Source organism: Macaca mulatta, chromosome 4, assembly GCF_049350105.2.
Source record: "Macaca mulatta isolate MMU2019108-1 chromosome 4, T2T-MMU8v2.0, whole genome shotgun sequence".
NCBI lineage: Eukaryota > Metazoa > Chordata > Mammalia > Primates > Cercopithecidae > Macaca > Macaca mulatta.
In genome coordinates this window covers 142,791,471-142,817,493 of record NC_133409.1, presented here as the reverse complement: position 1 = coordinate 142,817,493, position 26,023 = coordinate 142,791,471, and the positions used below count along the sequence as shown (strand labels likewise).

Here is a 26,023-nt window from a genome sequence, read left to right as displayed (position 1 = left end):
CTTCTACAACAGTATATGAAACATGCCTGCCGTCGAGGAAATGGGATGTTCCAGTAAGCTCTGTTTTCACAGAAGTTGGGTCAAGGGTAAGCAGAGAAGCGTAAATGTAGGGAAACCCCCACCCCACACACAAACACACAAACCACACACACATATAACACATACAACATATACATACCACAAACACACCACACACACACAAACACACAAATCACACACACACACCACACATGCAAACACAAAACACACATACAACATATCCAACACACCACATACACACACACCACATGCCACATATACATACATACAACACACCCACACTACACACATACCACATATACACATACACACAACACATATCCATACCACATACACACACACCACATGCCACATATATACACCACACACATACATACACAACAGACACACATATACACACACCCCAACTAACCCAAACTATTTCCCACTCTTCTCTGTGGTTCAGAATCCTGCCCATTCCTCAAGACTCAGCCCAGGCCTGTGATCTTGGTGACAACCCCCCGGGGCCACTCCTCCTGGTAAGAATGGAAAGTTCTCATGGCCTGTCCCTCTCACCTGACATGTTTCACATGCTGTTTGGTAGTGTGATGTATCTTTTAAATTTTAGCCACAGGCACCTGTTAAGGGTTTTGACTGAACCGAACAAGATCCAGCCCTGATCAAATATTGCTCAGAAGAGATATTTGAGAGAGAAGCCACAGCCCACGTTCCTGGGGCTGGATTCTTCCAGTTTTAGTCCTGCTCTGTGTGGCCATCAGAAAGCCGAGTACCTGGATCCTATTATCTTGGCCGCTCACATAAACGCTTTCAGTGAGTTATGCTTTAATGTCAGGCTTCTAGCTTTTATAGAGGGTCGATACAAGAATCATCTGGTTGAATAACATTTCGGTATCTTTTGTAAAACTGTAGTTGAAGACATCGTTCACTGTGTCACTCAGTGTCCTTTATACAAGGATCCACATGATAAATTCTGGCTTGTATTTAGTTCCAGGAAGAAATTCTATTTTCTGCAGATAAATTAGTTAGTATGCTTCCTGCTGTCAGAAAATGAAAACTATGTAACTCTGGGTGCCTCTTTTTTTGCTTAGCAGCTAGACAAGAGAGAGCCAAATTTATTGCCTGTGTGTTGTAATTTGCTCAGCTGTGGAGTCCAAAAGCACTTATGCCTTCTACTTCTTTTAAATGGACTTATTTTATGCTCAAATGTCTCATTGTGCTTTTGCAGAAATGTGTGGCTCTGGAAGTCACCTGGGGAAGCACTCATTTGGCCATTGACTTGGCCTATTTATTGCTTGTGCTGGCTGCTAGGGATGCGAAGATGAATTTGACTGCACCCACCTTTCCTGGAGCTCACATTTTAGCATGGAGAATATATATGGAAATAAATAATTACAAAATAGGGTTGGTGCCTTAACGGAGACCCGTGAGGTAGAGGCAAAAGCAGACTTGGGGAGAAGGGGTCAGGGAAGGCTTCATGGAGGAGGTCAAGGTTGAATTAGTTTTGTGACTACAGTGGGAAGAGGACAGTGAATGGAAAAATGTAGGTCGCTGAATCTGATACTTAAAAAAAAGGAGCTGTCTTTTTATGCATATGCCAACTCATCCTGGTTAGATTGGAAACTCTTTGAGGACGGGCACTGGATACAGCCCTCTGTGGATTCCGTGATGCCTGGCAAAGTGCTAAGGGCAGTGCAGCGTGGTGGTTGGAGCACTGATCTGGACCCAGGCTGTTGGCCTTGCATCCATAGCTGAGCAAAGTTAGGCAGGTTTCCTTAACCCCTTTGGGCCTTAACTGTAAAGTGAGGATAATAGTAACATCTACGTCATGGGGATGTGAGCATTAAAGAGGAAACCCACGTAGAGAACTTAGTAACATGCCTGGCACATGGTAAAGTACTCAGGAAACATTTGCTGATTAGTCTCATCTGCATGATCAACAATACTAAATCATTTGGGGTCAATAGTACAGTAAAGTGGTAAAAACACACACAACTGAATTCAGCAAAGCACTCTCAGCTCAGCTAGCTGAAACTAGTTAAGTTAGTATCATTTCCAAATGATGCCTAATTTAAAAATAGTATTGTTCTATTGTTTCCTGAAACAGTGTGTGGGAGTCAGCCCTCCTCTGAGACCTGATGATGTTCTTAGAAATGGTTATTGATATTTGTCTTAAAAGACACCCCCAGCTCTGACCGTCACATCTGGGGAGCTCACAGGGCCCCATACTTCTTCAGCCTCCTTTTTGTCTTCATTAGCTCTCCTGTTCACTAAGTTTTAAAAGGACCAGGATTCGGTAGATGTTTATGCTTCCTGATGTATTTTGGGTGAGTCATAAATGAAGAAAGAACCATAATCTTGATTTTCAGCCAGGAAAGAGTAGAAATCCTCATAAAAGCACATGCACAGTCACGCGTGCGTGCACACACACACACAGCCTTGAAAGGGCCATCCATATGCCACTGGTGTGGTGGTAAATGTTTAACAGCCACTCTCTGGAAAAAAAAAAAAGCCCCATTTATAATACTTGCCAATATCCTTGGTGTAAATATTTCCAGCACGGCTGATTTTAAGCCACCAGGGTGATGTTGCTAAATGTGGATTTGGGAAGAGAGGCACAGCAGCGCACCATCACACAGTGTTCCCACCACACAGATACAGTGGCTGCAGATCACTTCAAAAGCACAGATAATAACACAGTGTAGTAAATTAGGAAGTGGTGAATTTTGAGTACTTGTTACCTTTGTTTCTTAATATAACTTATTTAATCATAAACTTATCTAATTTAATTTTAATCACATCTTTGTTTAAAAATGGCTCCCCAAATTCCTGGAGTATTAACAATTTATGCTTTTACGGACTGAGCCAGCTCAGCACACCAGTGGGAGTGGCTTATCATCATCCCTGGATGATTTCTTCCAAATGGTGCCTCTCACATCACCACTACGTCTTTGTTCCTTTGGGATATGGAATTGCCTTTACAGAAATTTCCCCGGGCACACATCTACTTACACATCCGGAGACATATTCTTACGCAAAACATATAAGAAAAGCTCTCTTGATCCAACTTGCTCATCACCCTTCCCCACAACAAACCCAAACCAATCACACCCACACTTTCATGAAATCATAGGAACATGTAGGCAAAAGAAGGAAACAGTAACAGAGGAAATGCTGAGAATGGAGAGTGAGAGAAAGTGAAAAGAAGCAGACAAAGGGAACAGAATGAAAAGGGTGACAGTAGTACAAGATACACAAAAAAGACAGAAATGAAAGGGGGTGTACCACTGAGTCACTTCTTTACTCTTAGATCTGAAGCCTGAATTATAAAACATCAGGGAATCCAGATATACTGAGTAGGCTGCCTTTACTCTTACAGAAGCCCTCTGTCCTAGCCTTCAGCCCAACTGCTAGGCTGAAGGGTGAGGGTTAAGGTTCTATAAACAATCTGTCTTGAGAGGTTTCTCTCAATGAGGAGAGCTCCCATCTGAAATGTGGCCACCTGGGACACACAAGCTCTGGCAGTTCCAAATCTCCATCAGACAACCTCCTAAGGAGTTTGGATGGCAACATGGCATTTAATCTCAGAATGGCAGCTGGGAGACGTTAACACTTCTTCTCTAATTGGGATAGTATGCTTTTAAAATAAATAGGTATTTCAAATACTCTTAATTAGACTTCCAGCCAAAGTGCTTTCCGTTTGAAGTTTGCTGATTACTTCAGGCAAAGCTAGGCGCTGCTGAACCTGACACCTGCTGTAATTCAGAAGACTCCCAGAGAGATGAGCAGAGGAATTAAGGCACAAGCCTGTGATTGAAAATATACAGCAGTTTTCCAAAGGCCCAGGGAGTGTCTGCTCCAGCTGCAAGGACCATCCCTGGGAGGGGCGGGGACTCGGCAGCAGAAAGGATGGAAGATCTCTTGCCCACAAAGCCATGGATATGGCCTCCCAGACCCAAGATGAAAATTGCCCCCTAGAGTTGAGTGGTATTTTTCACATCATTGTTTGTTTATTTTTAAATTTCCATTTTTAAATTTTAGATAGAGGGGTACTTGTGCAGGTTTATTACAAGGGTACATTGCATGATGCTGAGGTTTGGGCTTGTATCGATCTTGTCACCATGGTAGTGAACATTGTAACCAACAGGAAGTTTGTCAGCCCTTGCTCCCTTCCCTTCCTCCCTCCCTCCTTTTGGAGTCTCTGATGTTTGTTGTTTCCATCTTTATGTCTGTGTGAACTCAAGATTTAGCACCCACTTACAAGTGAGAACATGTGATATTTGGTTTTCTGTTCCTGAGTTAATTCATTTAGGATAATGACCTGCAGCTGTATTCATGTTGCTGCAAAGGAGTGATTTTGTTCTTTTTTATGGCTGTGTAGTATTCTATGATGTGTACCACATTTTCTTTATCCAATCCACCATTGATGGGCACCTAGATTGATTCCATGTCTTTGCTATTGTGTATAGTGCTGCAATGAACATATGTTTCAGTGCATGTGTCTTTTGGTAGAAGGATTTACTTTTCTTTTGGTATATAGCCAGTAATGGGATTGCTGGGTTGAATGGCAGTTCTATTTTTAGAGCTTTGAGAAATCTCCAAACTGCTTCCCAGAGGAGGTGAAATAATTTGCATTCCCACCAGCAGTGTATAAATATACCCTTTTCTCTGCAACCTTGCCAACACTGTTATTTTTTGACTTTTTAGCAGTAGCCATTCTGACTGGTGTGAGATGGTATCTCATTGCGATTTTGATTTGCATCTTGCTGATGATTAGTGATGTTGAACATTGTTTTGTATGTTTCTTGGCCACTTGTATGTCTTCTTTTGAGAAGTGTCTGTTCCTGTCTTTGCCCACTTTTTAATAGGGTTTTTTTTTTTTTCTTATTCATTCATTTAAGTTCCTTGTAGATTCTGGATATTAATCCTTCATTGGAGACATAGTTTGCAAATATTTTCTCTGTAGGTTCTCTATTTACTCTGTTGAGAGCTTCTTTTGCTGTGCAGAAGTTCTTTAGTTTAATTAAGTTCCATTTGTCTATGTTTGATTTTGTTGCGTTTGCTTTTGGGGTCTTCATCATAGATTCATTGCCTAGACCTATGTCTAGAAAAGTATATCCTAGGTTTTCCTCTAGAATTTTAACAGATTGAAGTCTTACATTTAAGTCTTTAATCCATCTTGAGTTCATTTTTGTATACGGTTAGAGGTAGGAGTCTAGTTTCATTCTTCTGCAAATGGTTAGCCAGTTTTCCCAGCACTATTTATTGAATAGGATGTTCTTTCCCCATTGTTTATTTTTGTTGACTTTGTTGGAGATCAGTTGGTTGTAGGTGTGCAGCTTTATTTCGGGAGTTTTTGTCTTGTTCCATTGGTCTATATGTCTGGTTGTGTACTAATACCATACTGTTTTGGTTACTGTAGCCTTGTAGTTTAGTTTGAAATTGGGTAATGTGATACTTCCAGCTTTGTTCTATTTGCTTAGGATGGCCTTGGCTATTTAGGCTCTTCTATGGTTCCATATGAATTTTAGAATAGCTTTTTTCTAATTCTGTGAAAAATGACATTGGTAATTGGTAAAAATGACAATTGGTAAAAATAGAAATAGCACTGAATCTGTAGATTGTTTTGGACATTTAAACAATATTGATTCTTCCAATTCATGAGCATGGAATGCTTTTCCATTTGTTTGTGTTGTCTGTGATTTCTTCCAGCAGTGTTTTATAGGTCTCCTCATAGAGATCTTTCACCTTCATCATTAGGTGCATTCCTGGATATTTTTAGTTTTTTGTGGCTATTGTAAATGGGATTGCATTCTTGATTGTAAGCATGAAAGTTTTTGGTATATGGAAATGCTACTGATTTTGTACATTCATTTTGTATCCTGAGACTTTGCTGAAGTAGTTTATCAGGTCTTGGAGTCTTTTGGCAGAATCTTTAGGGTTTTCTAGGTAAATAGTCATATCAGCAAAGAGAGATAACTGGACTTCTTCTTTTCTGTTTGGATGCCTTTTATTTCTTTCTCTGGCTTAATTGCTCTGGCTAGGACTTCCTACATTGTTGTTCCTATTGAACCAGTAACATGAAGGCTGAAGAAGAGGGCAGATGTTTCACGGCCAGGTGGCAGCCCTTGGGGATGACTCCATATCCAGGGACCTGCCAGGGTGAGCATGAAGCAGGATACAGAGGCCCATAAGGTCACCTTGGTACAGTTTTCCAGCAGAGGTCATTCTGCCTTCCAAAGTCTGGCCCAAGGAGTTAGGGCCCTGGGGCAGCCTGGCTCTTTGTTGAAGACACTTTGCAGAATCTCAATTCTAAGTGTGTGCCCAAGTCTCTGGTGCGGGGAGGGCAGTGTACCTGACCCCTCAGTCCCAGGGCCAACAGTGGGAAGCTCAGAGCTCCAGTCGCTGTGGCTTAGGTGCCCTTGTTCTATGTTCCTGATGTAATCAGTATTTATTCTATATCATCATTATTACTACTGAAATGAAACAACCAACCTTCCTAATGATACAAGTTACCAAAGTCAAATGAGCCATCATCATGACTTTAGAGGCTCTCCTCCATTTCTCCACCATTGCCCTGGGTGCTAGATTTCTCCGATTACAGGTAATTGAGGGCCCATGCCAACTCAAGGGGAGCTTTTTTAGTCTGAAATACATGAATTTCTTATTTGATCAAAGCTCTCCATAAATTGTTGATCCCAGCTAGCTGGAGAGGAGATGAGGTGGTTCTACCTAGGATACCCACTCCATCAGTCCTCTGCAAGCTATACTCTTCTCCCAGCTGACTTCATTGGGTCACATAGCAAAAAAAGGGTGTTTTCTGCAGATGTCCACTGCTTAAAAGGTGCCAAGGGCCTCTTAGAATAGGACCATACTGGTTTAGTGTTTGCATTCTTCATGCATTAAGGCGGGTTGACCATTGCAGTGGGCAGTAAACAGCATGAGGGCTAACAGAACCAAACTTGGAACAGAGTTGTGTTCAAATCCTTGTTTCAACACTCACTGGCTACATGACCTTGGGAAGGCATGGCATCTCCCCCATCTGGTAAATGCACTTACCTCTTTGCACTGCTGTGGATGAAAGGAGATTGCATATGAGGCTGTGCAACAGACACAGGTCTGTAAACAAATGCTGTTTTCATCATTAACTATTTCTGTTAGGATTAGTTAGTAGTGGCTCTGAAAAGCTCAGATAGGACCCTGAGGATCTGGGACACAGTGGGTGAATTTAGGTGGGGATGTGGGGTGGGAAAGGAGGGGAGGATGAGGCAACAGCTGGAAGGGTGGGGTGCCAGGTGCTGATGGCCAGGCGCAAGAACACAGGCTGGGGAAACGGATCCTGTTGGTGGGGGGGCATCCAAGGAAAGCTATGTGGATAGCAACCCTTGCCATCGTTAACTTCAGAGAGAGTTTTAAATGGGTTATCTTTTAGCTGGGTTTGGATTCCTAAAATCAGGTCAGTTTATATACCTTCATCCTCTTCCTGCAGATTCTACTTTGTACCTACCTAGGGCTACTTGCTGTATATGCCGCTGGGTGATTTCTTCCTTCAGGTGACCTGCCAAAGACACAAAAGAAAACTACCAGTGGGTTTCCAGTGGGCTGGAGGAAGACTGCCTCAGAAGCATGTGGCAAACTACAGGAAAAAAAAAAAAAAAAAGGTAGAGTAAGGGAGACAAAAGCAGGCATAGCTTTCAAGAGATGCCCTTCCATGATTCCTAGATTGTGTTGGAAGAAGAGGTTGCAAAGGCCTAGGTGCTGGCACATCACTGCAAACACACATTTCACCCTTGAGTTCAATCATCTTAGGATTCGAGTATCTTAGTCTGTCACCCATAACTTTTGCTGAGGCCCTGATTCTCCTAAATGGTTTTTTCTATTATTAATAAAGGGAAAAGCAGAATTTGGTCTTTTAATAATTTTTAGGCCTACTTTAAAATCCACATCTTTCTTTAAGCTATATGAAACTGTGTCAAATAAAAAAAGATGGTGGTTTTAGCTGACAATAACCCTAATAGTTGGTCATTTGGTGTGAAACTCATATAATTCTAGTTTACATTAATAAAGGTATGGTGAGCAGAGAACAGTGATAGTTCCCTTCAGGGAGGTGACAGTTCCACTCCGCTCTACAAGTGAGGAGATCTCACCTGGTACTTGTTCTGGGAGTTACTCTTCAAAAGGAACATTTGCAAAATAGAAAATATTCAGAAGATAGTGACTGGAATGGTGAGGGGTCTGAAACCATGCCATATGAGAAATATTTAAGGTGACCTGAGACATTTAGATGTGAAGACAAGACTTGGAGAGGAGAAATGGAGATAATGGCTGTCTTTGAATATCTGAACATTGTCATATGAATTAGAAAAAGCTGTATTTTTATCTTACTCCGGAGGGCAGAAATCAAGTCAAATGAAAGCAGACTTGGGGCTTAATACAAGGAAGAAACAGCTCGCAATGAGGACTATCTCAAAATGGATTAAGTTGTCTCAAAATGGATTAAATCTTCTGGCAAAGCAATGAGCCCCTTCCTGAAAGCGTTCAAGCAGAAGCTGGGTGACCATCTGTTGGGTTGTTAGAGTGAGAATTCCTGCCCTGGGAAGGATCTGGGAGGCAATGACCCCCAGGCGTCCTCCACCTCTAAAATTCCATGATTTCGTGCATGAAGGATGGGTGAAACAGCAGCCCGGAGTTTGTTTATGTCCAAGGGCTCAGCACACTTGTTAAAATGTCAGTGCTGTCTGTATGGCATGTCCCATTTGGGGGATGTGATCAGGCCACTGGGGGATTCCAAGAAAGCCTGGAAAATTCATTGCTTCCTTGTTTAAGATATTTCTTTCCTCACATAAGTACATTCTATACCTCCAAGGCTATAGCTGAATTGAGAATTCAAAAGATGAGTAGAGGAAGCAGTCACAAGAGACTTTATCACTTATGGAGAGTTCTAGGGCACTCCTAGAATGTTACAGTTGGGTGAGATGGCAGAGGTCATTCAGTTCAACGTTGCACCCAATTTAGGAATCCCTTCTACAGAAGAAAATGGGCATTTCCCTTTGGACTTGTATGTATTCGAGCAATTCCATTAAGATACATATAAGGAATTAATTATGTGGAGTTGCATCTGCTTCCCTATAACCTTCAGCTGTGTGCCTGGCCTGTTCTCTGGATCAGCACAGAAAAAGATCCTCTGTCACTGGCGGTGAGGGCCCTTCACACATCTGAGGATGCTTTGACTGATTTCTCTACCTTGACTTGCCCTCTGTGGAGGCCAAACATCACCAGTCCTTAGGTGATACCTCGGAGGCCACTATCTCCAGGCACATCGTTGTCTTGGGTAAGGGTCTGGGGCACCTGCATGTCTGTGCCTTGGTTTCCATGTGTCCCCACTGGAGAGAATTATGCATAGAGAGCATGGCAGGCCCTGGGCCTAAGCAATAATTGTACCCTTATTCCATGTGGGGGAAGGGTGGGAACTTCAGGAGTGTGCTGAGGGGGATTTGGGGAAGTGGAAACTTGACCCAATGATGAGTATTGGTGAACCTGGATCCAACAAGAAAATGACTTTGACACCTGAGCCAGCCACAGCCCCAAATGGATCTTTTCCCCACTCGGTGCGATTTGACCCTTATTGTCCATATGAGCAGAGTAAAGACGTTGGGGACATAAGGCTGCTGCTGGACTGAGACTCTAGGCTGCATCAAACACTGCTGAATTAAATTGTAAGACAGGATAGCACATGCATGCTCCAAATAAAAGGAGATATTGCTGTGACAAATGCAACACACCATTTAGAAACATCTCTTGATTTACAGTGAGTCATCAAAAGCTTTTTAATCCTGCAGTATGGAGAGTCAGTGACGCTTTGGTGCCCTGCCTGTTTCCTGGGTATCGGGCACAGCCTTATACCACGAGCTTCTCATATGCCTGGGTACTGCCTTCCTAATGAGCCTGGACAGCGGCTTGCTCCTTTAGAGCACACACTGGTTTGCACTGCTCCCTGGAAACTACCTCCCTGATAATAAGTCTCCCCAATAATAAGCCTCCCTGACAATGGGCCTCCTGACACATGCTTCCTCAAGTCTGTGCCTCCCAACCCCATGCCTTGACCAGAGTAGGTGCACTCAACCTGGTACGTCACAATTATGAAACTCAAGTTTTGGTGAATTGACTAACATCTCCCACTGCATGGCAAGTTTCCCCCGCCCCCACCAAACAAGCTTCCAAAAATAGCCTTATGGCTGATACCTAATTGCATTTCTAGCAGAGCTATTCTTCATGTGCAGATAACAGTGTGTAACCTGCTGGATCTTGCAGCTTCCTGGGTTTTGGCAAAAGAAGGAGTTGAGGGGGATTGCAGAATTCACTCAGCATGCGGCTTGCTGTCATTACCACGGTGATAAATTTGCTGGTTTTGGCCTGGGTTCCTGGACACATCCCCATCCAGAGGTATGGAAAAGAGATGAAATGGAAACAGAGAACTCTCAGCCTGAGGCCGGAGACAGTCTGGGTGGGAAGTAGGGAGCCCAGATTGAGGCTGAAAACCAAAAGGGTAGGGGAGGGAAGGAATGCGCGCTGCCTGCAGGAGTGTCCGTAATTAGTAACTTTTCCTCCAGTAATTTACCACAGTACATGCTAGAAACACCTTCTCTCCCTTTTGATTCATTAATTGATGGAGTGGGGGTGGCAGCGGGGAGCAGAGCTTACAGCAATCCATGGGAAAGCTCCAGAGGAGATGGGTGACCTTAAATATGACCGCGAGCGGGATATGTGGAGGTGGTGCTCTGTGTGGTGTGTGGGTTTTCTCTGTTACTGAGTAGTTCTAGGGAAAGTATTATCATCATGCAGAAGTGAAACTGATTTTTTTACTTCAATATTCAGTCTTCTGAATAAAACCATTTTTCATAAGCTTCACACTTTATTTTGCATGCATGCTACTTTGAGATTGTTCACCAAGTGAACGCTGCTTGGCTGGCCCGGAGGAGAGCTATTCACTTCCGACTCCCTGAGTGGCTGTCTGCTGCTCCTGCAATTTCTGGGATGCTGTGCCTCATTCAACATGTTTATGCTGCTATCAAACAATAAATACTTATCTCTCATCTACTGTAGGTTAAGCACTATGTTCTGAGTGCTGTGGAATACACACACTCGTAGAAGGCTCTATCCGGGCCTAGGAAAGTCAGTGCGGTACAGGGATCAGCAAATAGGTGGCCTGTGTGCTCTTTCTTTTAAACGCCGGACCAATGGCTGGTCTTGCTCCTCTGTCAGGGATGGTTTGCTTTCCTGCTGAGTCTGAGTTTGGCTTTCCTACACAGCACTCTGGGCAGCTACAGCCCATTACTTGAAGTTGGACTTGAGATGAAGCAAAACCTCTCTGCCATTTCAGTTATTCTAGAAAATAATTACAAATCTGGGCTGGGCATGGTGGTTCATGCCTGTAATCCCAGCACTTTGGGAGGCCAAGGTGGGTGGATCACCTGAGGTCAGGAGTTTAGGACCAGTCTGGTCAACATGGCAAAACTCCATCTCTACTAAAAATACAAAAATTAGTCGGGCGTGGTGATGGGTGCCTGTAATCCCAGCTACTTGGGAGGCTGAGGCAGGAGAATCACTTGAACCTGGGAGGCAGAGGTTGCAGTGAGCCAAGATTGCACCACTGCACTCCGGCCTGGGCAACCGAATGAGACTGAGACTGTCTCAAAAAAAAAAAAAAAAAAAAAAAAAAAAAAAAAAAAAAAAGAAAAGAAAGAGAAAGTAATTAGAAATCTGGAGGTAAACAGAGTTGAGTTCAAATTCCAGTTTTGCTACTTCTTAGTTGAATGGGCTAATTAACATCTCTAAGCCTCAATGTTATCATTTGAAAAATGGAAATAGTACTATAACTGCAATAATATCTGCTTTACTATATCTCAAGATCTTTCGGCGGAGCAAGGGATAATGCACCAGCATGTAGGATATACCACGCTAGTTTTAGGTATTCAGGCACTTTCAGACATATTGGAAGGTACTACATGGTTAAGATGACAGGTCAAGTGGCTAAATGTCAAATCAATGGTAGAGATACATTTAGAGGGGGAAAGGAGACATTGGGAAAGGCATAATTACTACAGGCGAATTGAGTAGGCTCAGAAAAGAGCAAGGGTGTTAAGGTGCACTTGGGAAGGGCACTCCAGTCTGACAGAACTGCTGGGACAATAATGCAGAAGCCAAGTACATACTGGTTTGGGACAGGAGCGGCAAGGGAGGGTTGAGTGGAGGACTAGGGGGCTGGGGAAGCCTGAGTTGTATTCATACTGGAGTCTGGGATCCTGGGTAATTACTAAGAGCTCTGGACCGAGGTAAACGCTATTTGTCTGTTTGACTATATTACTAGAGTAGAACTGGGGTATGGGGAGAATATGTAGAATATGTTTCCTGCCTGAGGGGCCTCTTTGAAATGGAAGGTCTAGTTAGAGGCTGTGAACTCAGAGTGTCAATTTCAGCTGTGATGTGAGAAGCCAGTTTTTTTTTTTTTTTTTTTTTTGTACTAACACAGAGGATCATGATAACCTAAGGTTAGATCCCTAAAGGCTGTGTGTAAGGCTATTTGTAAAAATAATGGGCCTAGAATAAATTGTGTAATCCTTCCACGGATTTCCAACTAACAGGAAGATGTAAATTCTTTGAAACCCTAAAATCAGACATATTCATGTCCCCCTTGCTAATATATATTTCATCAGGCTTTATCCAAACTTGTTGGTATACTTTGAAAATGTATTGAGGCAGGAACTACCTCTTCTCACCATAGCAGTGGTGGATAAAATAGAAAAGAGACTATCAGGAAGACATTGCTGGATTTGATTATGAGACATATTTCTGAAGACCAGAAGTAGGACGGAATGCAAAAATGGCGAGTGGAGCTGAGGCCTTGAGCGTGCAAAGCACTGGTTCCAGAAGTAGGAAGGTGACTAAAAGGGCGCCATGCGAAACAGGGTAAGAGTCAGGCACATTGTTTGAAGCTGAGGGTTGAAGTGAGACTCCCTACCACCCAATCTGTGAGTGAAAGGGGACTGAAAAAAACGTGCACCAGATGTTGCTTGGGGCTACGGTTTCCAACTCAATGCAAGCCAAAGGAGGAAGAAATGTACAAACTCAGCCTCTCTCCAGTTGCCAAGCCCAGCTGCTCACCGGCTCTAGACAGGGTCTGCTCATCTCCAGTACTGTTATGGAGCAGGCACTCCAAATTGTCTTTACTGGAGCTGATTTTGGATTGGGGGCCTGGAGGATCTGTCAGCCAGAGAGGGATGAACACAAAGAGAAAGAGAGTAAGAGAAATAAATAAAACGTGTTTCATTAAAAATGGGCCTGCCCACCAAAATGCCAAAATATATGAATAAATCTAATGCTAAAAAAAGATAAGTCAATAGTTGGAACATGAATTAGTTACAGATGAAAGTAATTTTCTGGGCAGGCAGATGAAGACATTTGTTGATGCAGAAGCACAGAGGCTTGAGTTAATTTTACTCTTCAGTTTAGGGTATGCCATCCGCATCAGCCTGGGCAATGCCTCTCCTATATGCATGTTTGTTTGTATGTATAGATGTATGTATACATATGCATGTATATATATATGCATGCATGTATATGTGTGTGTGTGTGTGTGTGTGTATGTATATGTGTACTTTGACCCTCATACTTCATGCCTTATGTCCTATTCTCATTCTCCTCTTCTTCCAACAGGCAACCATTCTAATTGGTTTGATGTATGTGTTCTTATTGTAGGTGTTCTTACAATTTGTGTTCAAGTTTTCTGTGTAGTTTTAAGCTATGAAAGTAATATTGTGCTATAGATCTCGTTCTGTTTCTTATTTATTAGTACTGTTTTTGACATCTGTTTTGCTGTATATGCATCTACTTCTCAGTTTCTGACTGCTACATCCATTCCACAGAATGCACCCCAACTTTTACTTCCATTTTTTGATAGTTGAACAACTGGATTGCACCTCACTCCCACTAACGCAAACAGTGCTGTGATGACCATCCCTAAGCACGTAGTCTTATAAGTCTGTAAGAAAATTTCTCTGCTGGTTCTCAGCAGATCTGCGTAATTAATTTGAGTGCTGCCCTCCATAATGATTGAGCTAGTCTATCTGCCCAAGGCAAAGACCTTAAAGTATGTTGAGGATACTTAACGAGATTAATGAAGGGATATATTTTCTTTAAAAAGAATAAGAAATATATGACAAATAGGTATAAATGATACAAGAATAGGTGGATAGAACAGAAATTTTGAAATAAAAATTAGTCATTGAAACAAATAAAAAGTACAGAGAGTAAGGGAATAAACTCTAGACAGGGTAAATTTCAAAAGTGAATTAGTGAATTGGAAGATAGTTGGAAAAACTCACTCAAGCACAGCACAGAAAGCAAGAGATAAAAATGGGGAAAGCAGTTAAAAGTCACAGAGAAGAGACTGAGAGGCTTCCTAATTTGCCTAGAATTCTAGAAGAGAATGGAGGCAAATTGTAAAGAAGCAGTATTTGAAGAGATAGCAGTTGAGATTTTCCAGCATTCGAGAAAAATATAAGCCCTTGGGTTGAAAGTGCAGTTTGAATATTGAGCAGGATAAATAAAAATAAATCCACCCCCAGACACATCGTAGTAAAATTACAGAACTTCAGGGAAACAGAACCACTATTAACAGCTTCCAGAGGACCTGCAAAGGAGCAACTTAGATGACCGCCCACTCCTCAGTGACAACTACAGGTGCCAGGAGATAGTGGAGGGAAACAGCTGTCAACGTGAATTTTATTCACACCCAAACTATCATTCATAGGTGAGGGCTCAGTAAAGACATTATCAGTCATAAGAGGACAAAGAGCATTTACCACCCACAGACCCTCTCTCCCTAAAAGAACTCAACTGAGAGGCAACCAAGGGTGGAGGGTGAGTGCATGGATTCTCGAGCCAACCCCCTTGGGTTTGCATCCAGCTAGGCCACTACTGTGTAGCCTCCTGCAAGTGACTGAATGTCAGTGTGCCTCAGTTTTGACATCTGAAAAATGGGGATTATAACAGCATTTGTGCTGTTATGAGAACTGAATTAGGTCACATGTGTAAAGTACTTAAGGAGTGCCTGACATATAATAAAAACTATGTAAGTGTGAAAGTTGTTATGATCAGCAAGAAGAAAAATAAACACATAGGTGGGGGATAAAAGAAATAATAGCATAAAATGTAAATTAAATATTTAAGTAAAAATATTTAATTATTTGACCATTAAAAAACCTCTGTGTGTATGTGTGTGTGTGTATCTGAAAACTAACCCTTTAGGCAATAATAACACAGTGAAGATAAAGTAATGGGATGTTCAGCGGGGAGTTAACGCGAGCTGTAACCCTGGCTGTGATTGGGAGGAGGATATATTTGGAACAACTACAGACATTGTTATAGTTACTTTTTAACTCTAGAAGAATAAAAATATGTACAATAGCAGCCAAATCAATAGAAGATCAGAAAAAAAGGCAAGGGATGGGTGTTGTGGGGAGGGAATGCCAACATTTTAACAATTCAACAGAAGCCAAGGAAGAAGAAAAAAGGAATCAGAGAAAAGAATGGGGTATAAATGATCCTGTGTTTGGTGAAACAAACAATGGCAAGAGCTTTATATATATGTATGTAAATAACTGTGTGTTTGTGTGTGTGTGTGTTTGTGCACGCATATATGCCCTTGTGCATATATATGTATATATATGATCATGTGACCATGGTGGTTATGTGAATGAATATCTACAATGCTATGACAGGTTACTGAGGGTGGAAGTCGGGTGGAGAATGAATTGGGTAGGAGAGGATGAAGCCAGGCAAGATTAAAAAAAGAGAAAATGTACTTTAATAAAGGCACATGATTTACGATTCATATAAAAGCTATATTTGCATATATTTATAAAAAGAAATAAAAATTAAATACCCACTGCACTTCCTTGATAGGGAAATGTGACGTTACTATAGCACACTGGAAATTGTGCTTATGCACCTGCCACACATGTGATGTCATCTGCCATGTGTGCTGGCTGAAAATATTCATAATCCAAGTCTCAGCGACAGGGATAGGGGAAATAAGGAGGGTTTCAGCATCGGATTATTTGGCAGAGCTGTGTTATTCACCGGCAGCCTGGTAAAGAAGTGAAGGTGGAAGACAGAGGGTCAGAGGGATCCCAAGACAGTAAGGGATTTCCACTGGCTTGGGTACCTCTGAGAAGCCTTCTTCCCTTCTTGAGGTCACGGCAACAGGTCCTCCCCTGGGTTCCTCAGAGAGAAAGGTCCAGCAATGGAACATACAGTGGGAGACCAGGAGTGGCCTAAATGCTAGGCAAATGTTTTTAAGCTGCCTTATTCCAAACTGACACTTCATTTCTCCAGAATTCAAGATTCTTCTTCCATTTAGTATGCTAAACATCATAGTTGATAACATAATGAAGTCGTAGAGAAAGGGGGAAAGCAGCTCATTTTAAAAGATATCAATACTTTCTAGAAAAACATCACTGGAACTTGTCTTGATTTCCTCCCATGGGGATTTTCTCAAGAGCTCCCCGTCACCTTGGGCCCATCCTGTGGAGGAGGATGTGCCTGGTAATTAATGAGCATTTCAGCTTGGGAGGAAAACACCAGACAGTAGTCTGGGCTTTTCAAGACAGCTCCTTTCTTATCATTACGACAGAACATGGTGATCACATTTTGGGGAATGCTCTCATTTATAAAAAGATGACCAAATTATACCATGTCTGGGAGACCCAATTTCTTTTGCTCTGGGATATTCATTTGGGCTACCCAAGTAATCAAAATAATCACACAAGATTAGCACGTTCTGTCTGAAGCTCAAGCATTTGGCTATTGTATACGTGTAATTAAGCTAAGAAGCTTATTGATATCACTATTTCTGCATGTGATACTATTACATAAACAGATTCAGAGAATTAAGTAAGCACATTTGTTAAAAGCTCAAACAAACGTGGAGATGCAAGTGGGTAAGCATTAGGAAAATTTTCAGCTCAGTGACCAGCATGAATTGTTAAATACTAAACATCTCAGGGAGCTGAGGGCTTATGATTGTGTTGGCATCTATTCAAAAGACGTTACTTTAGATGCTTGAAAGTTCTTATCTCAGCAAGGGGGGATATAACCAGCTTCCAAGGCCTGCCCTGTAGGAGTAGCTGTAGTTCACAATCATTCTTACTGTTTGAAGATGTGGTTCCGGTTGCCAGAAATGCTGTCTGGGGTGAGGGCAGGGCCCTGGTAGCCACTGTCTGTGATTTCCATCCTTATATCCCCATAAGTAGCCCAGGGTACACTCTTAGGAGTACCTGAGGGCATTCGAAGCTCCTCTTCTCCAGTGGGGGTGGGACAGGTATATTCCATCTGTTCCCAACATGCTCCTATTTGCACGGGAGGCTAGTTTGTAGGGCCCCTCACTAACTGGGAAGTGGAGGGCAGGTTCACTGAAGGGACATAAAATCAACCCCAAGCACTGAGATGTTTGATTTTGCAGTGTATATACTTTTAAAAACTTGGATTCCAACAAGAAAACAGCAAGTTTTACATGGCTCTTTGATATAAATAATCAACTCTTTCACTCCAAAATAAAACTTGATTCTACTCATTTAATTTTAAATCAGTTAGTGCTTAAAAAAAAGTCAGTGGGAAAAAACAAGCCCCAATTAAGGCTCACTGCTGGCCAAACTTCCAGCTGGCCTGTAAAATAATTGCCTAACACAGAGTTGGTGCTTCGTGATGTGGGAATTGTTCTCCATCTGAAGAGACTGGAGATTAGGAGAAATGTCTTAGTGAGTTTGTGAATAAAAGACAAAACTGAATGGAAATGGTTTCAGCTTCCAGGTTCAAAAGTCATTTTTAGATGCTGCATATACATGTTGCGTCTTTCTGGTGCGATGGGCCAGGCCCACCATTGAATCTGTGAGGCTCCCTGTGCTCTGTCTCTGCGCTCACCTACATGGGAGTGGCATGGGGTGGACATATTAGTGCATCTCAGGAAAACAATCCAAGGGAGCCAATGGGGACTGAGCCCAGCAGGTGCTCTGGGAAACTGTGGTGGAGTGGGAAGCCAGAGAAAGGTGGCTGGCCTTCAGAGACAACTGAACAGCAGTGAAGGCCCATGAGAGGAGAGGGAGTGGAAAACGGCAGGAGAAGTTGCAGAGGGAATCCTGGGCCTACAATAATGGAAAAAGCATGGGCTTTGGGAGCACGTAGACTGGCACTGACACTTCCTACCTGTGACCCTAGGCTACTTAATCCCTTTGAGCTTCAATTTCTTCATTAAAATAGGATGATAACACCAACCTTGCAAGGTTGTTGCAAGAATGAGACCCAATGTACATAAAGCCCCCAGCAGAGTGCCTGGAACATTGTAGGTGTACAATGAGTGGTGGTCGTCACAGTGGTGGTACTAGTTAAAGTAATAATTTTGAGGTGGGTGGCTCTGATTACAAATAACACTGCATGGAGGACTGAAGCAAGCTAACCTATTGCAATTGTTTCTAAGGTCTTGATTACATTCGAATATGGCAGGACATCTGTATTTTCCCCTGATTCCTTTTAGAAACACATTTTCAGGCCTAAATTAACAAGTTATCGTGGGCCCAGCAGACTTTTCTGAAGTACCTCACTCCCCTACGGTGGGGAGGAAGAGGGGACAATCATATGTCCTTGCAATCGTCCAAATCACGGTTTCACAAAGCAGAGCTGTGACCTTTCAGCACTCGCTGACTCCAACTTTTTACAAATTTAGTTTATATTTACTAAACCTTCTGCCTTCTGATCAGTTATTTACCCTCAAATTCACCATTACTTTAGTTAGTAATGGGTCTTCCATATTCTGTTATAGTGAAATATGATTGATTTCTGTAATTGGAATTAAATTACTTTTTAATAAGCTTTCCTGAAATGCTGGTGGTAATGGTTCTGTTTTCAGAGCCTGGAATAATTTCTATCTGCATCCTGTTATTTTACTTTATTTTATTCCAGAAAAATAACACCAGAGCTCTTTCTCCTTTTGTTTCCTCTGAGGCTAAATATTTTCAAAGAGGAAAGAGGAAGGAGAGAGGGCGAGATGGACATACCCACCGTTTTACAGAGGGTGCTTTTCAGGAGTGACATATTTCAGGAGGAACATAGTTTCCCCTCCCTGAACTTGAGTTCTGCCTGCCTGAAATTCCAGTACACACGGCTCTGTTTCTTACAGATCGCAGTCCTGGTGGATATAAGCTGGTCATTTTGGGGATAATGCATAATAAGGAAATCTAGGGAGTTAGGACTAGAAAAAAGAGGCAAAGCAGACAACATAACCAAATGAGAGGTTTTTGCAATGAAGCTTTGGGAGATGAGGGAAGCTGGAGTACACATGGCCTGAGAACTACACTTCTTCAGCCATCAAAATGAGTGAGGAGAGGGAGTGGGAAATCAGAATGTGTAAGAAGGGCTGATGGCACAATTCTGGGTGCTGTGTCTCTGGGAAGTCAACAATTCCAAGGGCTAATATCAGGAAGGCAGTGAATACCCAGAGAGAAGAAAAACAGACATGGAGAAGGAATTGCCACAATATGCAAAGATAAAAATAATTTACAAGCTTCATGTTGAAACTTTAGGGGAGGGAGATCCTGAAAAATCTTCTGCCTCCAAGGGGATGGTAAATGGAGGCTAAATATACAGAGCCCATTATGATGAATGAAATGTTATTATAATTCTTTAGTGGATTGGTTTTAGTGTTTTGTTTTGATGAATATAAAAATATTTGTAGGCACTTTTATAGGTTTACTTGTAAACTTAATCTTGCTTTTCACATAAAGGCATAATCCTTAATTATGGCTTTTCCCATCACAGGGATGTTCAGTTCCTTCATGGCTAGGGACAGGTGGGTAACTGTTACCTATAACGTGGGAGATGTGGTAATGTACATTCCAGAGCACAGCAGTTGTTTCTAATCCTCATCACAGCAGAAGCTGATTTCATTTCAGCTAATGGAGCATATTGGTCATCAGCTGCTCCAGGGTCTAACAGATGCCCGGAGGAGACCAAACCTTCACATTCTTTGAACTTGGGAAGATAAAATTCCCAGAATTAGGAGCAGCTTTTGCCTTCTATGAGAAAGTCTGGATATTATCTTTGAGGAAAACATGGCTCTGTTGGAGATAAGCTAATCATTTTAATGGGGCATTTGAGGTTTGTACATGTAAGGTAAAGATACACCATTATTTTGGGGGAAGCTCTAAAAATGAAATCACCCAAATGCAGGTAGGTGCTTCTAAGTAAGAGTTAGATGTTCTGTTTAGTATTCTGTGTTCAGAAACACAGATTGGGTGCTTCTTTAGCAGAATTACGTGTTTGCAGAGCTACAGATTAAAACAAAATCTTCAATCAGTTTATCCTAGGCCTCAAAAGTAACGCTTGTACTTGGATGTTGTGATGGTTAGTTTTATATGTCAAAGTGTGTAGGCTACAGTGCTCAGATGTTTGCTTAAACACTAGTCTAGATGTTGTTTTTAGATGTGATTAATGTTTAAATCAGTAGCCTTTGAGAAGAATCGATGACCCTCCATAGTGGGAGTGAGCCTTATCCAATCAGTTGAAGGCCTTAAGAGAAAAAAGACTGAAGTCCTCCAGAGCGCAAGGAATTGTGCCTCCAGACTGCCTTTGGACTTGACCTGCAACATCAACCCTTCCTTGGCTCTCCGGTCTGTAGGCTTGCCCTGTTCGAATTGAACTTGCCAGCCCCTATAATCTCATGAGCCAGTGCCTCAAAATAAATCTCTCTCTCTCTGTATCTATGCACATCCTTTTGGCTCTGTTTTTCTGGAGAGCCATGACTAATACAGATGATGTGGATATGTGTCCTTGTCCAAGCACCTGCTGTAGCTCTTTGGGAATAGTGGGCAGTCAATGGTGGAATGAATACATAGGTCTGATCTTGTCCCCACCTCACACGTGAATGGAGGCTTTCATCCAGGGACTCAATGGTGGCCACAACAATGAGGGAAAGACACTATTGTACTGAGTAAGCCGAGCCGGGTCCTGCCACTAAAGAACCACCTGTCTCATCAGGCCAATGGCAACCCCATTGAGAAACGCTGCTTTTGAGGAAAGATGGAACAAGTTGTTGGTCACTGGGGGGAGTCCCACCTTGACTGATGACATGCTTATGTCATTGAGGACTGAATGGCCCAGAGTTTTGGAAAACAAACTGCTATAAATTATCATGTGAGAGCTGTGGGTCCAGGAAGTGCTCTGGAGAAAGTGAACATACAAATAGGCAGTTGGGCCCTGTGGCCACAGGAGGTTGCTTCTTGGAGCAGACCTGCCTGAGGGTGTGTGGAAGCCTCCACAAATGAGGCTAGAAGCCTATGGGTCAAAGCCCTCCAAGAAACCAGAAGGAGCTTTTAGCTGCTCTCCAAGGAGCATTTCTGTTAGGCTTAAACCTCCATCAATACCTTGTTCAAGTTTGCCTCACCTAGTCAGATGCCATCACCAGGGCTACAGGGTCTTCGAGGCCTGGTAGCAGCCACCAGCAATGGCACCATCAGAGGACAGCATGCCCTGCAGACAGCAGCCCCTATAGCATGAGAGCAGATGAGGAAGACAGAGAGGAAGGACCTCAGGCAGGCGCTCCAGCTCAGTGCTTGGAGGCAGTGCTTGGAGAGCCTTTGGGCACAGTCTGGGGACTTGCTTTGATGTGAGTGGATTAATTTCTAGCAGTAAAGCCAGGAGGGACTTTGGCCATAATATTTTGGGAATAAGAAGGAGACGCACCCTGTTTGGCTGTCACAGGCTGGTGAGTCCTGGGACATGTGGGACTCATTCAGAGAAGTTTCCTTTAGTGCTGTCACCCCTCCAGGAACAAGGATGGGTGGCTTATAAAGGCGAGCAAGAGGCAAGAAAGCTGTGCAAACTGGAAAAGGGCGGCATTCTTTCAGACACAGGCTGGATGATTATATTCCTAACTCATGCCAATCCTAACTCACAAACTGCTGAAGAAATGAAATCTGGTTAAATGTGTTCCTTTTTGCCCTTCTTAAAAATACCAAGAGCGAGTATTTTTCAGACAGCTTTATACTGGCCACGCTGGCTAGGCCTCGTGGGCTCCAAAACAAACACACCTGAGCTAGACTTTGTCAGCATTGGGAGGCCAGAGAGGTGGCCAAGGAATTAATAAAGGAATCTAAAGATTGCTCTCTATCCCCAAAGGCTGCCACTTGAAATAGTTCTTGCTTTGGGGGAGTTGTGTGAGTGTGTGGCAAGGAGAGGGGAAGAGGGTTGTGGGGGAGAAGCTTCTGAATTTATTCAGCTTCATGTGAAAGGATTTTGACTCTGGCCTGTCACTGGAAACAGATCTGATACCTTCTCCATGGTGATATTTGTAATCTTTTCTCTTTGCAATCAAGGGTATCAGTGAAGAGTGAATGTGTATGACATGCAGTTTCTGGTGAGAAGTTTATTGTGGGCCTTAGGATATTTTCTGCTGGTGACAATACACTTGATGTAATGATTTTCTGTACCACAGAAGTCGCAGGAATCTGTTTTCTGAAGATTGATTACATGTCAGCTGACTAACGTCAGCAGTCCTTTGTGGGTTGTTATTTTAACAATGTGGCAGTGTTTAGAGGAATTGGTGGTTTTTACCTGGATCTTAGGAAATCACCAATGATGATAATACAATGGGTGAACAATGGGTAAGCTAAGATGTTGCATGTACATCGAGAAGAGATAAGTACCTGAATGGCAAACAGGTGCCCCTAATTCCTAATAGTGTAACATTATCAATGAGGACAGTGACTTCTAGGAAGTTGTTACAGTAGCCAGAGGCCAGTAGCCTTCCTGCAGTTTCTCAAGTCACTTTGGTTGAGAAAGCCTGCATAGTCCAGCTTCCATTTTCCTGTCTTCTTTTCACCATCTGAGTTATCTCAGAGGTAACACCCCGTTACCCTCTATCTTAGTGTGGTTTCTCCTAGAAGCAGACCCTAGTACAAGTAGTTTATTTGGGAAATGATCCCTGGAAGCACTGGTAAGAGAAAAGGGAAGTGAGACAGGGAGGGAAGGCAGCCAATACGGGGGCAATGGCAAGCCATTTTCCACTGTGGGCAATTGAAGCTCAATCCCACTGGGAGACTCTAGGGGCCTGTAGAGGACACATGCCTCAGAGCTCTCACTCCTGCAGAGGGAGGGAGCTGGGGTATGTATACAGCAACTGCCAACAGTCATTGATTGAGTCCTCCCGGGGCAGGGGACTTTAATTCCCTAGCACCAGTCTGCCCCACATATATCTCTTGAATGGGTGAAAAATGCTCTCAGGGGAGTGGGTGGTGCTAGCAGGTGAAGTCATGCTAGTGTGCACATGCCTGGCATGTGGAAGGGATGCAGGTGGGGTCTGACAACATCTTGCCCTGTCCCTTATTTCTTGTTCTTCATTTTCCTTGTCTGAAAAATATTACTACTATCTATAGTTAATATAGTCTCTTACAAACAGACCTAATTCTTTGGCAACAAAGCTAGCAGAGAAAGAGGCAGAGGAAATGAAACATCCTAGCCAGTCTATTGCCTGATTTCTTGCCTGGCTGGTATTTGGGGAGTCAGGTTTGTTTTCTGGCCTGGCAAATGGGAGTAAGTGTAGCAGCCCTTGGTTTTCTATGGACCATATTTTAATAGAATGCAGATTGCTTAGACTTTGGCTCACATTCTGCATGCTGAGGTGAGCTACTCTTTCTCACTTGCTTCCTCAGTTTCCCTTTTTGGAGTGACACCTCAGATAGGAAGCTCTGACATCAGAAGCTCTTCAATTCAGCTTTTACTTGGGGCAATGGAAAGGGGACACGTGTTACTGTGATGGAAAGTACTATCAACCAACCCTGGCAGAGGTGGACACCATCTGGGGGCATGAGAGACTCAAGCTGTTTGGATGACTCATCATAGAACAATGCAAACAATTGTCCTCAGTCCTGGGTCTCTAGGCCTGTTTACTTACTCCATGCTGTGCCCGGCAGAATCTTGCAGTGATTTAGGAAGTCAGGGAGAGACATTTCTGGCTGCAGGGAACCTGATGAAATACTGTTTTGTGGAGGGAGACTAAAAAATAACCAAACTGGCTTTAAGTGGAACAGAGATCAGAAAATCTCCTGAGGCACATTTAAGAAACCCATCAATTTTGCTGGCTTGACCATAGAAGGGAAAATTGCACTGCAAATGATTATCGCTGATGAAATGTTCCCAAATCTTTTATAGGGCACTTATTTGTAGTGACCTATTACTCCACCAACGAGACCTGACTGAGAAGCCCCCACTGGGTGGTTTATAAGGGGGCTCTGCAGAGTAATTGCAGTCTCAATCCCGAGGGCCTCCTGTGTCCTATCTTCTCAACTACCTTACAGGTATCCCAAGGCCGGGGACTCCCCTGCGGATTTGTGTGTTTTCCCACAGGGCTTCCAACTTTACAGATGTACATAAATTGCTGAATGAAGAAACCTGACACCAAGGTTTTCTGCCCAAAGTCCTGATTATAGAAGCCCTCAATTTCCTACTTGCCCTGCCCAAACTGAGGAAAAACTGTGGCAAAATCTCCTACTGTGTTCAGCCTGAAATAATTCACCACAACCTGTATCATCAACCCATACCCAATTACCTAAAATGGTCTTTCTAGAGAAATTAAAAAAAAAATTCTGTTCTGTAACATAAGATTCATTTCAAAATGACAGCTGAGGTTGGTTGTCTGATATTTCCTCCCGTCTTCTTTCCTTGGTGGATTCATACTGTTTTCTTTTTTATTTATTTTTAAATATGGTAAAATTGACTTGGGAGCATGTGTGTGCATCATGGGTTTGGACACACACATAGATTTGTGTAGCCACCTTCAAAAGCAGGATCCCCAAGAGTTCTTTCACCCCCAGACTCCCTCACACGGCCATGTTAGACTCACACACTTCTCCCACCCCTGCCCTGCATTGTGGAAGTTCTCATTTTTTCAGAATGTCATATAGCTGGAATCAGATAGTAGGGGCTTTATGAGACTGGCTTCTTTCACCCAGCACAGTGCCTTTGAGAGTCACTCATGTCGTCGTATTTACCAGCAGTTTGCTCTTTTTATTGCTGAGTAATGTTCTATTGTACGCACTGAAGTCTATCCCCTCACTCATTGAAGGACATTTGGGTTACCATCAGTTTTTGGCAATTATGAAGAGAACCGTTACAAACATCTGCATACGAGTTTGTGTGAACCTAAGTTTTCGTTTCTCTAGGGTAGATAGCTGGCTTGTATGGTATGTCTGTTGAATTTTATAAGAAATGGCCAAGTTGTTTTCCAAGGTATCTGCCCCATTTTGCATGCTGACTAGCAACATACAAGAGTTCCAGTTGCTCCACATCCTTGCTATCACTTGGTATTGTCACTTAAAAATGAAAACAATGTTAAGCTCTTCTAATAAAGAAATGGTCATATCTCATCATTGTTCAGATTCAAATTTCTCTAATGCTGATGGGGGGTACATTTTTGCACGCGTTCATTTGCAGCTGTACATCCTTTCTGGTGAAGTATCTGGTCAGGTCGTTTGCACCCCCACCATTTGTAAAATAAATGAGCTGTTTGTTTTCTGAGTATTGAATTTTGAGAGTTAATATTTACGTATTTTGTATATTCTGTATAGAGGCCCTTTGTGGGATATGAGATCTGAAAAGATTTTCTCCCAGTCTGCCACTTGTCTTTCCATTCTCTTAACAGTAAATTTCACAGACCAAAAGTAGTTAATTTTGATAAATCTGATTTATAACTTTAATTTTATTGATTGTACTTTTGGTATGATGTTTAAGAACATGTTGCATAACCCCAGACATGAAGAGTTTCTCCTACTCATTCTTCTAAAATTTTATAGTTTTACATTTTCTACTTAGATCTATGATCTGTTTTGACTCAATTTTTGTATATGGTGTAAGATTAGTTTGAGATTCTTCTTTTTTCCTT

The 26,023-nt window shown here is 42.5% G+C and overlaps 1 protein-coding gene across 11 annotated transcripts in view; it reads right to left on the bottom strand.

Annotated features, from left to right (window-relative positions):
* The window catches only part of KIF6 (kinesin family member 6), a 389,626-nt gene that overhangs the window by 41,993 nt on the left and 321,610 nt on the right, over window positions 1-26,023 (bottom strand). For 8 of the 11 annotated variants that reach the window (XM_015136288.3, XM_078000037.1, XM_001117160.4 and 5 more), the window contains one exon: window positions 7,544-7,594. The exons of 1 other annotated variant lie outside the window; for it this stretch is intronic. In XM_015136288.3, coding sequence (XP_014991774.2) covers window positions 7,544-7,594 — 51 coding nt within the window. Of the gene's footprint in view, window positions 1-5,327; window positions 6,191-7,532; window positions 7,595-26,023 lie in introns of those variants that run through there. 2 more of the 11 variants (XM_078000041.1, XM_078000040.1) reach the window with 2 other exon arrangements.